A 14,325-nucleotide genomic window follows, 5' to 3' on the forward strand; every position below is an offset into this window, starting at 1 on the left:
GAGGTCAAATTGAATGGAACAAGCCAATTTGGGACCAAACCTAGTGTCCTTAATAGAGAGATGTCCGCTAAGGGATATTCCACTGTATTTGGGAATTAATATTGAAGGACACCATGGCGACCAGAGCAAACATATACTGTTGAAGAGTTGCTGCCCCTCTCACTTGGGTAGAGAGAGAGGAATGGAACCTGTGACCTCAGTGATAATAGGCACTGTTGTTTCCACCGGGCCACTCTGACAGCCCTGTGTTATAATATATGAGTGTAGTGTTATGACAAGATTTGCTCGGGAATGGATGGTATGTTTGCTTGGAAATGGATACTTGCTTCCATTCATTGATGGAAAGAGATAGTGCAGTCAGTTGCAACTTCTTAGAAATCAGAAGGTACATTGCTATGCTATGAAAAGGTTGCTTGTGATTTGGATATGATGATGAAATAATATATATAAAGGTTATGACGTGTTGGAATCGTTTCAGGTCGAAATGGGGAACAAAAGGAGTGCCTTTCAAATTCAAAATCCATTCGCCCCTCAATTTTCACCAGCCACAAAGGATTGCAGCACGTCAATTTCTGGCCACCCATAACCGCTCTATCATTTTGAATCACCACAGTACTGGGTTAAGAAGACCCATCTCAGATTGATGATTTGTCTTAGTCATCATGCAATATCTTTTTTTTTCAGCGGTTGGTTGCCAAGCCTTCCTTTCACCCTTGTCATAGAGACTTCCTCCCTCATCATGCTGCTGACGTCATTAGCTCATAATTGGCCATTAATATCGCTGTGATTCTTTCTCTTTCTAGATTGAAGAATGTGTATTAATGTACGACAAAAATACACAGAGAAACAGAGGTAAGACGACATTTTATACTATGATTTCAACGTGTAGGCTTTTTTTCTTTCTAGATTGAGGAATGTGTATTAATGCACGACAAAACCACAGACAGAAACCGAGGTAAGCAGATACTTTATATGATTATCTGAATGCGTATTGTAGGCCTTTTTGAGTCAGTAGTGTCAAAAGGCAGGATTTCTTTTCAGCTGGGGTTGTCAAAAAGCATGGACGTTGCTTTTCTCTGGGTGCAGCTACGGTTTTGCTGCATCAGAACACTCCTGCGTAAGCCATTAAAGCCTAAAGTAATGTATAGGCTTCATTATCAAATCGTTACGATGAGGGTAAAACTTGTGAAAATTATGTTTGGAATGGAATGCTTTGAATTGAATGGTGATAAAAGCAGTTTTCAATTTGTCTTCTGATAATGGTTTGGACGAAACAAAAGTTCAATTTCATACGATATTGACTGAGGGTAGTTGAAACCATGAAATGTCTGAGGCCATGTTTGAATACTGCCAAAAAATCTTGGATGGAAAGGGTGAAAGGAAATTGCCTTAGTTCCCCAATCATGTTCACCATGTCAATTTTGAAACCACTAACTGCTAAACTGTGCGGTAACTTGCTTGTCGGAAGTGAATTAAACACCCTCTGACGTACCTCTCAACATATTATGGTTCTAATATCCCTCTAAAGTTGAGAGTCATGTTTGAAGCTCACGTGTCAGAAAAGTCACACTTGGACATGGTCTCGTGATAATGATGAAGTCACCAGATCATTGGAAACTTCCGATTCAAACTCGAGAGCTTCCGGATGAGAGATTCATTAAGTGATTCAAAGGTGTTTCCTGGATAATTTCCTGTATGTCGAAAACCCCCGTATTGCTTGGTCACTCCTGGTGACACGTGTATAAATAGCCATTTCCTCTAGAGCAAAGTGAGTGAACAACCCCCAGAGATCTAAGAAAGCATGCCAAGTCAATTTCAGGGACTTCAAATGAGGTGAGATACCCCTCAGCTGCCCTAGTTAAAGGTATCTCCTCAATTTGTAACTCACGCATTGCCTGAGTCAAGTAACCCAGAGATGAGGTAATGACACGTATATTTGGCCACTGATGTAGTTGTAATATGATGCACAGGATATTGCTCAGTGGCGTTTGATCAAAAAGACAAATTAATGATCTGCCTCTGGGTGACAGGAATTCCATCAAATCACGTTATCACTATCACGTGCCCATCCACTCCCACTCACGTGGTTGTCCCTCTTGGTCAGGGTATTGCCTCTGTGGCAATCCCTGACATTTGTTGGCCTTTCCCATGACATCTCTCACCTTTACTGTGGTAAACCCTGACTTTTCGTAGACTTTCTCTTGACATCTCTCACCTTTACTGTGGAAATCCCTCTTACTTTTATAATATCAATATCAATTATTGTTGCCCGATTCAGAAGTTGCCAACTAAAAGCAGCTACCTCAGTGGAAGTCATCTATTTACTATTTGGCCAATGAAGTGGGTGTGATTTCTAACAAGACAAAAACATTGATGTCGTTCTATCATACTACTATGGAACCATTTACAGATTGTCTCGATGGAAGAACTGAAAACTATGAAGTGACTGTATAACTGTCACACCTACCATCAATGAATGACTCATTGTGAAGTATTTGCGTGGTATTATCTGATCACGAATGCCACTGATTGGTGCATCTTGGTGCGTGTTCAATTTTTTAGTGTAGTCTCCTCAAATTGTGAGATCATTTAATTGGCTACAGATCACATGTTTGGTTGTCAGGTGTGATTTGGAATCTGTGCCCACAATCAATTCTTATCTCGTTTGAAAAACAAAAATAGTGTTTCTTTTGTGTGATTTTTGTTTTGTAATGGGTGATGGAGTGAGTTTGCAATTAAGCAATAAGTTCACCGGTGATTAGTCAAATATAGATGTTTTGATGTCGTGATTCTTAGGTTTTGTAATAAGCTAGTTGAGTTTTGTTAATGTTGACAATTTTATCAACTATGGTGGAAACATCACATAATTTACAAAAATATGTTTTGTGTTAATGTACTCTTCATAGTTTCACCAATCTAAGACTTCTTAATTAAACAAATCAAAAAAGAGCTTAGCTTTTGAATTCATGACAACATTTTGGGGGCAAAGTCAAGATGCCATTATGGTGATAAACAAGGTGCTTACTTCACATAAAACAAAAGTTCCCACAAAAATAGTTCCTCCAAAACCAGATCCTTAAGCAGAAAATCATATCAACTGCTGTTAGCAGAAGAATTATTTATAAATCATCATTTGCCTCCTTATTGGCAGGGCTGCAGGAAGCATGTCTGGCCAACAAGGAGGGGCCGAATCCTTGTCTATCCAAATTGACCATTTTGGATGCCATCGAACAACCATGTGCATGAAATTGCCAGTTCTTTGAATATTCAGATGAAATATTGAGGTGATACCAGAGTGTACATGATAAGCACAGGTTTGTAATATAGTGATTCAGGGATGACTTGCAAGTTTCGTTGAAATTTGAAGTGGTGTTGAATTAAGGTTTCACTCAATGTTCTTAACACCCTTTTGGCTCTCTGCACAAAGCTTGACCCGATCGATTGTGCACCATGATGCCTCTGCATGTATCTCTAGAGAATATCGACCAGGGTGTGTCATTCTTCTGTCTTGATGTCACCAACTCAACAATGCTTGCGCAGCAAACTGACTGAAAAAAAACTGGAAAATTTTCACACCGTGCATTATCAACATTTGTAAAAAACAAATTTCAACTATCTTTGATGTCAACAGAAATGATGTTTTATTTATCAAAAGTTGATTTCATTATTGGGAGGATTTTTAGTCCTCTTTTAGTTTCAAAGGTTTGTCAAAGAGATCTGTTTGCAGGTAGAATTCAGAATTTCAGGAAAAACTCCCATTAAAGAAATCAAGTCATTTTGCGCCGAATAGGAACAAATCGTAATTATCTTTTTCAAACACGCCTTCGGATTAAGTTGCAAAGTGGAAGTGATCTTTTTCTTCTCTCACTTTGTTCGGTTGATTAATTGGATGACAAGTCAGGGATACTATGACACTTGGAAAGTGCAATCCAGCCCCCCCCCCCTATTTGACTCATTTGGTGTCTTGAAAGAAATGCACTACTTGTCCGCAGATGTTAATCTCTGAATCTGGCAACACTCATCACTATGTTCTTCTACTAATGCTGGGTGAGCTAGATTCAGCTCCAACTGGTCCCAGCCAATATCATGGGTGAGTTTTGATGATGTCTCATATTTGAACTATTTGCCCTTTGATGACGTTCAGCCTGTACCGGCATGTCGCCGAGGTATATGATTAATTTAATGATGGCAAGGCTTGTTTCATCTCACTCCACATGACAAGGTGAGCAGAAAAGGGCACGCGACTTTGACAAGAACCGACAAACAGATATTGCTGGCTCGGTTAGAAATGAAATGCCGCGGCACAGTCAACTGGGTTGTCGACACAGCAATAATCCCTTATTGGTTTGGCCCTTATTTTGACTTGGGACTTCCTTGAGGTGAATTGTGATACTTCTGAAGTCCTGATGTCATGGTGAACCGAGGCATTTGGGTGGAGGGGCGGCACTTCATATAAGATCTTTGACTGAATGTCAGGCCAAATAGAAGAGTTCAACCTCACAACACTTCCCAAGTCAACACAGTTGTTTCTATCATGGCTCCTTCCCCTCTAGGAAACTTTTAAACATTTTCTATTACCCATTTTGAAATGTTTGGCATGACCAGAATGATCTCCGTCATTAAATCAAAGCTCTAAAAGTTTTTCTTTGTTTTTATTCCATCAGAGATTTCATAATGTGGCTGTTTGCCATGCACTGTGAGCCGTTCTTCCTTGGCCTCTCTTTGATTGACTAACTTTAAATCATCAGGAGATGCTAATTCCTTGATAACAAAATGCGTATTTTACAGCTTTTGTTTCAGTGTACCCTGTATCAGTGAATTATCGTTCAAATCCCTAGCTGCCATCGTAACATTCAACTGGCATTAGGAAAAATGTCATCAGTCATGGCGTATTTCATTCACGAGAAACTGCTGAAGTTTATTGCCCCCAAATGCTACAGGAATGAACTCCTACTATCCAATCTCTGCATTGGTGAAAGTTTAATGTGGCCCTGTAGTCGCTGTGTGGGGATGGCGCTTGGCAGGCTCTTATCACTGGATAGCAGAGAATGCTAGCGAGCTCACACTCGCGACCTTTCAATGAATCATCATGGAGTAGCGGGGAATCTGCATGTTGAACACGTGGAGATAACACTTTTTTCTATGGCAAAGAAATGGCAAGGAATTATTGGCCATTTTCTTGCGATGACGTTAAATCAAACATGAGCGTTAACTCTCAAATGGCGTCTGCTTGAGTGGATACTGCAGATCATCTGAGAATGTTGCTTGGCACTTTTATTGCTAAGTTTCCATCAAGTTTGCATTTTTGACGCTAGAAAAAGCGTTATGAGGAATGTATTGTTCTTGTTTTTCTTTCGTAGGGAAGCTTTTGCTGGAGTTTTGATTCCTTGTCACTTGTGGTTGGGTGTCTATAAACCTAAGACTTTATAAAACTATGACCCAACTATAAAACTAAGACCCATATGACAAGAAAACTAAGACCCAACTAGAAAACTTAAGACCCAATAGTCCTATGGGTCTTAGTTTTCTAGTTGGGTGTGGAAGAACATTCAACGTTTGCAGATAATGATGTTTAGCAAATGTGAATGGTAACAAAATGATGTGCCTAAAAACTAGGGGCATCCTGATCCATTTAACCATTGCCCTGGTGGAACAGCTGACTGACGCCTCGACATGCAGGGTAAACTCATTCTCCTACGTTGCAGTTGATGATTGATAATGAGACTTAGTTAGACTTTGGATAAGGCAAGGTTGTTAGTTTTGACCTTTCCTCACCGCAATCATGGGGGGGGGGGGTTACAGAGTACAATGCACCAGCTTGAGACATCGTTGTCTAGCTGCGCACAATCAAACACATGCTTTCAGTTCTCAACTGAAACCATTTGCACTCAAGTAAATGTCACCATGTCCAATATATTGATCTAGGGCTGTATATATAGACACCAGTATTGACCTTCCCTTGTCAATAGAATACCCTACAAAACATGTAATGGCTTCATGATAAGGGATGGGGAGGGGGGATGGGGGTAAATGAGATGAAGAAAAGAATGCTGCAAAACTACTCTGCCTATACCCTCTGAGATATAGGTAATCGTAGTATGGTTTCAAAATTGCTAAATCTCCATCAGCCATTGCTTTACTACATGATGTGGATGAAATTCTATGTCCTGGAGGGCAATTATGATAGTAATTCCATCTTTCCTGATTGGTGTGTGGGTGATTTAAACTCAAGGTATCAGGTATGGGACCAATAAAGCCTTGGGCGAAATGGATTGCGATGATTTGAGTAGAGTGGTTGGAGGTTGAAGTGTACACATGGTGGGGATGACCTATTGGAGAGAGGGGTGTTTCAAGAAAAAAACCTTGTGGTTATTCAAATACAAAAGTGACCTTTTGGCCTTTTCCAAATACAACAACTTTTATACCAAACGGCCTGCTGTGTTGTGTTTTTTTACATAGCTGATATTTGTTCCAGTGATCCTGAATATAGTTCCTTCGTCGCATCCCCATTCCGATTTAGTTTCCTTTGGGTGAATCCAACGGTTCTACATTTATAGGAACACAGCGCCTGTCTTAGGTTGTATTAGCAATTGATTTTACATGTCGAGATGATTCTTTCACTTGACTTTGCTTGCCTTGAGTGTGTGTCAGTTGAGTTTGATTCTGCCTTGTCATCATCTTGTCTGAAAAGACCATAAGAAAATGTGGTGTATTGGATGTTTAAAAGTCTTCTCACTGGCTTTTGGATCAACATTCATGACACCTCCAATATTTCAAGGTTGTATCGAAAGTTGAACACACAAGCTTGACAAAATGACCAGGAAAACGAGAACATTTTCAAAATGTCTTCAGATTCACCCCTACTTGCTAAAACAAAAAATTAAATGATGTCGTGTCAAGTACAAGGAGCTCCAAAGGGTTGTTTATAAGAACTCATTTTCTGCACAACCAGGCCATGCCACTCTTGTAAAAATTATAGAATATGAGACTTCAAAGCTTAAAATATTTTTTTTATAATAAAGTAATCACGCTTCTTGTTATGAAATGGTTATTGTCACATTATGCAGGCTGCTGGGCTGCCTCTTTATGAATGGCTTATTATCACACCGTAATCAAAGTAATTGTCGGAACAGGTTACAGTCATGAGACAAATTAATTTCCTTTCCAATCTCACTAAAAGAATAGGTTTTTGTTGCTGTTGCAGAGTCTGATTAAATTAATTGACAAACCCAGGCCACCACAAAGCTGTGTTGTGTTCAGTGCAAGAAAATTGTTGGTTTGAGGTTTGGTGCCTTGCCGTTGCAATGGCATTATATTGGTTGGCCATGTTGGCTAGATTATTTATTGTTAAAATCAAAAACTTTAAATAGGGGCAAAAATGTACCAGTTTACACTTAAACAAAGGTACAATATTCAAACTTTAAGATCTTACTTAAAATAAGCAAATTATTTCATAGAAAAAATGTTGAAAATGAAAACATCAAACTTATTTCTTGAGAATGATCATCGAGTTGCTGCATTATTCACTTTGCCAGTCTGTTTTGCCATGACATTTTGAAGTTGATGGCCTCAGGGGACTGTCATCTGCACTCATGTCACAGTCACAAAGATATAGCGAGTGTCCTTGACTTCCCCACCTCTTCCACGCACTTTAATTTAATTGAACTCTAGAGTCATTTCCAGTTAGCCTCTTGCATCTGGTTAATGCACAGCATGTCGATCTAAGTAACATGTATGAGGTTTTAATTGGTCCCATCAGAGCTACTGGTTGGAGTCGAATGTAAGACATCTGGTTTTCTGTACCTCGGAACAATGTAGAAAAATACACAGAAGTCACGAAAAAAGCATTGCCGATTTATTACCAGTTAATTATCGAAGTGTCACTCTCTATGGGAATCTGGGTCATATGCTTCTTCTTTGTTTATTGTTTTGAGTCTTTTTGGCCTTCCTGCAGCATTTATCATTGGCTGTTTTTATGAAAGTCAAAGAAAAAAGTCCGCGACCAGGATTGAAATTAAATTATTTGAAACTGCAGAAGCTACTTGTAATGAGAAATAAATTGACCAATCGATCACTCGGGGTGAATGTAAGCTGTAAAATCAAAACATGACTTAAACCATCTCATCATTGCCAACATTTTTGTAAAAAATTGGTTTGTCACCATGAATGGTGCGTGGTTTGTGGTTTGTACGTGCCGTCTAAGATGATGGTTCCATACCACATTAATCAGCAGGAAATCTGATGAGAAGATTTGACCATTTCGTGTTCTTAAGTGGCAATAATTCATTTCTATGACTGACGGGCTGTAGGAATGATCCTGTACAATGCCACTTATGCATGCAGCAAGTTGCTGGAGAAATTGTCATGCAGTGTTATTCCAATTTGCCCGATCTTGTGCAAGTTGCTGGAGAAATCGTCATGCAATGTTTTTCCAATTTGCCTGATCTTGTGCACATTTAACTAGAGGCCTTTGCTGAAACATGTTCACCCAAGCCCTATAGATAATGAGAAGATAAAGTTGTTCTTCAACAGAAAGGTGCCTTCTTGATATCGTCTTTGAAAATCTTAATTATTGTTGAATTAGAACCTTGCCAATGCCATTCTCTTTTGAGGAAATCATTTATTTGTGAGCAATTTTTCATCAACTACAAATAGAAATTAACAGTATTCGAAAAGACCAGCATTTTCAATATAAGCACAATGCAGTCGGAGTTACTGGAAACGGACATGGCCTCGGCCTCAGCTCAGCAAAGCTGGAGAACAGCGATGAAATCATTATTACAAGAGATGATGGATTCAACATTGAAATAGTATCTGTCGCCAACACGACTGTAAATACAATGCCATGTTCTCATCGAAGGAAAAATGTCGAGGTCAACATCGCCGACATCACCCGAGCATATTTATCATCGGTGGTCAGGAAACATCGCCGGTGTAAAAAACGCTCTGTAAATACCCATCTACCTTGTGTGCAAACCAATGATAAGAGGAAAAAATGCGAGGGATGGATATGGAGGGAAGGGATTTGTGATTATAGAAATCAGATCAGGGGAGCCACATCTAATTTGGAAATGGCAAAGGAAAAACTGGCCTGGTAATGTGTACTTTGGCTGGGTATCAATGAACAGTGATATTGTTGCGGTGTAATTTGGCATCAGTGGAACAATTTGGCTTTGTTGTTCACTTTGAAAACTGGTTGGCCGAATATTGACTCCCTGCTCAGTAACAAGTATGTACCCTCTCCCTAAGATCAAGGCCAGTGCTAATTGGGTACCTTCTAACGAGCATGTCCTGTGGTGTATGTTCACGGTAGTGATGGTTATTGCTGGGAGCAAGAAGGACCACATCAACGAAGGGCCAGACTAATGAGGCGACCACAGTGATGGTCGACTTGACCAGGCTCATTTTAAAGCCTCATGCTGATTTGTGAGTGATGATGGGGATGTGACTTGTCTCGGCGAGAATCAACAAGGCACATGATTTATGGTGTGGAGTTTGGAGGAAATAGTTCTTGGGGAGGGGGTCTTGACCATCTTGCTGGTAAAGTTAAAGTACGCCAATAAATGCCAAAAGATAATTCGGGACTGTTATAACCTTGGCACCTGTACATGATTCCTAGAACTTCTATGCTTTTCTTGAAACCCTGTAATAAAAAGAAGTCACTTAGATGATACTATATGCCATGAATGAAAAAGTTAGTTCACCCCATCCTTGGTGATTTTTGCTTCCAATACAATGTTATAAAAGTGTCTGTAGTGATGCAGATTTGAACTTGAATGACAGCTGAATTCTTTTAATATTGTTTACCATAATGTACAATCATGTATTCTTTCTGCAGAAATGTCATTTTAATGACTATCTACACATCCCTTGAGGCAATAACATTGGATTATTTATGGAAGCAGTTCTTGCATACCTGTCATTGTTTCATTAAGATTGTATGTATTATTGGCCTTGGTAATTACTTCCTCTCCTAAAGGCTTCAATTCAAGTGGCCAAATATGCTGAATGATTTTCTTATGCAGGGAACAGATTGAACGCAAATAAACTGATTTGTAATGAGATTTATGTAAATAGCAAACAGAAAATTGGCAAACATCTGCATGTCTCTTTATTTTTCTGAAAATTTTGGAAAAATCATGTTTTGGCAGATTACAAACTTTTGTTTGGAAAAATTTTGTTGTAGTTATTATTTTTTTCGTTAATATAAGTTTTCCGCAAAATCCCAACCTGCAAATTTTGCGGTTCACAGTATCAATGTTAGTGCTGGGCAGGACTAGTTCAGCAATAGAACATGCTTTTAGGCCTAAAAATAAAATTTTGACTGATGGTATTTTTGCCAAGACAGCTCCTTTTCAAATGCTTATTCCTCTGTGCCTATCCTTGGATTCTTCTCCTTTGAAATTCGATTTTCTCTAAACTCTGACATCCACTGTATCGTATCCTCAGCAGAATCAAAGATTCCTACAATAAAACCTGCTACAATGATTAATCATCCTTTATCCGTAATGCCTGGATTCCATTCTGGTACAGCATGAAAATAAACCACGATCAAAACCCTCGACAATGAAAGAAGCTAACCGAGTCATCCGACATCAATAACGTGGTCTAAGACTTCCGTTTGTTTGCTGGTGAGTTTTGCAGCTCGGTCTATAATCATCTAAACTGATTAAGGTTTTCCTTGCGCTTGTAGTCTAGTCAGGTCTACACCTAGTTAAGGTGTATTCACTGGGACAAGTACAAATGATGTGGCGATGGCATGCTCAGACTTGGACCATGCGCTTACATATTCCATTGCCATTTCATTCTTGAAGCTAACAAACTAACTAGCGAATCATTTCACCATAATCTGCCTTGATCTGTGGTACATTTTCACTTATGAGACTGTACATCTTCACCGGTGCCTTGGAATAAACCTCACTAAGCACTTAGGCAACTGTCTGTTGCAAGTATTAGGACAAATTGTTGCTGATTAATTGATGGGCGGCTTGTGGCGTGGTGGACAATGCTAGTGTCGTATGAAGAAGGTGTCCGTAACCCTATCAGTGAATTGAAAGGAAGGACATAATATGAAAGACATATGTACTCGTGGAGTGGAGTGGTGGCCATCTCAGTATCTCCTTGTAAGGAGGTGTTATGTTGGTAATGGCATCCCAAGTCATTACCTCTCTTGATGGTTGTCTTTTGAAGGACAGCCACCTGGCTATTTTTGGGAAAGTCGAATCAGAAAAGTTAGAGAAACCAGTTAGAAGTCAGAAAAAGTGTCCCAGAGTCAAACAATTGTCCTGATGGTGATTTTAACTCTTGAAGGAAACTAATCTTATGTGCCATCCATGGCTGGAAGCCCTTTCCCCCAGAGACCTTACTCTGGATGTAAACTGAGAGTACCTAAGTAGTTCTCGTGAGAAATATATGTTGACCATCAATGATTCCTTCCCCTGACCTGGCCTTGCAAGCTTTGCCCTTGCATGTCCATAAGATAGGAAGCTATATGAGCTAGACATTCAGGCTAATGATGATGAGCCCATCCATTTCGTTCACCTGTCAGCTACAAAACGACCTCTCCTTGTGTTCGGTCTTATTGGTTGGATGTATCTGTTGCTATTTGTGGTGGTTTTTGCGAGAGGTAACTGATTGTCTGGATATACTAGTGCATCTGTTGATTCTGATCTGAGGGGCTGCCTCTCTACACTTTAGGACCTCTCATCACCATCTTAGGTGTCACATCTGCAATGCAACTTGAACAACTTTTGACAGCAGTGAAAAAGAACCGTGTGGACATGAAGAAGATGATAACATTGGTTGCTCTTGCTAGATTTCATTGAATTTTGTTTCACCTCGTTTTAATATTTTGCATATCCTTGGTATTGATAAGGCAATCCGACTTTATCCTTGTATCCTATATTCTTTCAGGTGAGTTTCCAGTCAATGGCCCTACCCCTCATGGCGGTAATGTACACCTTTATTTTGAATTGCCTCTTCACCAAGTTGGTCCTTTTGCCACCCTTGTTTTCGCATTGTACTGATAGTGAGGGTTGAATAGGTGTAATTTGAAACAAATCCTATATTCTAAGTTAGTCAATAGTTGAAGAAACTACGGTGTTATCTTTTGTTTGAATATGAGGGTCTTAGACAAAGATCAAGGTCGTGGGATTGACTTTCACATTTTGCATTTGGAGGCTTTTGGTGTCAGTTTTGCCTCCTAATAAATGGGTGCAATGTTAACGCTAAACAAAGGATTGTTTACCATCTAGCAAATGATAAAAAGTGTAGCGCATCAGATTAGCCTTTTAAAAAGGATTCAGTCTGAGTCTTGACAAGAATTTATATGGCCTCGAAGAGGCGCTTTGCAGAATGTGATGATTGTGCGTTGAAAGCTTTCCGCACATTTCATCTGTGCTATTTGAAGATGAATTCGAGATCTCATTTAATGGCACTGGAGCAACAGCCTTGTCCTCGGAAGGATTTTCTAAGATTTGGCCGATATTTCGTATCTTTTCGAATGGGCCAAGAGATAAAGCATGATTACCAGAACGGTAATGTTCATTGTTTCCCGATTGGTTGATAACAACTCCAGCTTTGCTTCTAATGTACTTTGCGACTGGCTGTTTCCATTAAAGCCATATCTCGTGATGTCTAACTGCAGCTATTGGCTGTACTGTAATTCCCCTTATCGGTCCTTTTGACTTTTCAAGCTGAAACTGATAACGAGGGGACCGATTGTTAATTTGCATCGGAGCACGGCATAGTTGGGCACCAGTATATTGAATATCCAGAAGTATTAAGGTAGCAGGAAGGGTTGGGCGTTTGTGGTTTCTGAGTCTGAGGGGGTTGGTGTCTGTTGACTGTGCTTTAAGAGAGACTACGCATGGCGCCAGTCTCTCTTAAAGCACAGTCAACAGGCATTTGGTCTCAGTATTTGGGTAAGTACAGAATCAAGGCAGCTCAGAGAGCAATGATTGAACGATGCTGTGGACAAGTCCAAGGATACTGCATCAGTCACGACCAACTTCTCATCAGAAAGCGTCACCACCAGCATATTCAATGTTCAGTTCCAACCTGTACCAGTCCAATGCACGCCTGTCATGGTCAGCAGTAGTCAGCTTAGCGCGATATGGAACATTCTTCCGAAACTCAAACGAGGGAAGTCTGCTCATTAGCATATCTCACGCACTGCTCCTTCTGGTCAAACATCGTAGTGAAATCGTAATGGACAACGTCTGGCTTTGCGCCAGACATCGAGACTAATAAGTTAAGAACTAATAGGTAAAGAACTTCTACTTGCGCGAGACTGCTGTGATAAAATTATCATTGCAGAGACTCCGGTGACGTACACATATATTTTTTACAATCAAAAATGCCCTCAAAAGACGACGTGGAATGATTATTTTATTGATATTTCCTACTCATGTATATACCTTCCAATTATCACTTTATACAAATAGATCGGCGTTAGCTCGCATGCTTTTCTTTACTGGTGACACTATAAAGCAAAATAGTTGCAACCCCGTAAATGCGATGTAAGTCCAATAATAAATGACGGTGACCCGTTATAAATGTTTCGCCAGCTTCGCTTTTTTGCCGCTACGCGGCGCTTTGGGCCCTTGCGTCCAGTAAATGACCTTGCCCAATCGGTTCTTTGGTGCATCTTAATATTCTTACAGTTAAACAATCAAATCTAAATGAATCTACTTATCTAACTGATTAAGAGATGCCATTTCATAGGCACTCCAAATCAGGTCCTCTCTCTTGTAAGGACCAAAACACTCGGTCGATTGTAGCTTTAATGAAAGGAATCAAGAACAAATCAGTTATCTATCATTGTCTATGCAAGAGATTTGTTCCGTTCACTAAATATCAGTACCAAAGAGGGGCAAAAGTATCTAGTCACTCTTCTGGAACACACAGGTGATCAAATATATTGTCCAGGGAACCTCCAGGGACGCTTGCTTGATTTCATGCGCTATTGGGTTCCTTGCTGGCTTGTTTACCCCAGACTGGGTGTGTGATCTTCCAGCGCGGTCAAGGTCGATATTCTGATTGCTAGATCTAAAGGTGCGACTTCGGGGACAATTTCATTATGCTCTGATGTTGGCTTGCCACAACAACATGTGCAGGGAATCTTGATGTTGTGTGATGTTCATCTAAAACAAGGAAATGAAGTTAGTGCATTTTGATTACTGGCTGCTAAAAGAGATGGAGGTTCATTGTAATAATGTGCGAAGACGAAACCTGATGAAAATGCCATGTTTTTCCTGATCAGGCATTTACCTTTTGCCTCAGCCATGAGGTCATAGTACCGTCAGCTCAGTTGTACGATGGACA

General features: G+C 39.9%; 1 protein-coding gene across 14 annotated transcripts in view; it reads left to right on the forward strand.

Annotated features, from left to right (window-relative positions):
* The window catches only part of LOC135482641 (RNA-binding protein Musashi homolog 2-like), a 163,076-nt gene that overhangs the window by 91,519 nt on the left and 57,232 nt on the right, over positions 1 to 14,325 (forward strand). For 12 of the 14 annotated variants that reach the window (XM_064762877.1, XM_064762870.1, XM_064762875.1 and 9 more), the window contains one exon: positions 907 to 955. In XM_064762877.1, coding sequence (XP_064618947.1) covers positions 907 to 955 — 49 coding nt within the window. Of the gene's footprint in view, positions 1 to 803; positions 853 to 906; positions 956 to 14,325 lie in introns of all 14 variants that reach the window. The other 2 variants (XM_064762871.1, XM_064762874.1) reach the window with 1 other exon arrangement.

The sequence above is a fragment of the Lineus longissimus genome, chromosome 2 (genome assembly GCF_910592395.1).
Source record: "Lineus longissimus chromosome 2, tnLinLong1.2, whole genome shotgun sequence".
NCBI lineage: Eukaryota > Metazoa > Nemertea > Pilidiophora > Heteronemertea > Lineidae > Lineus > Lineus longissimus.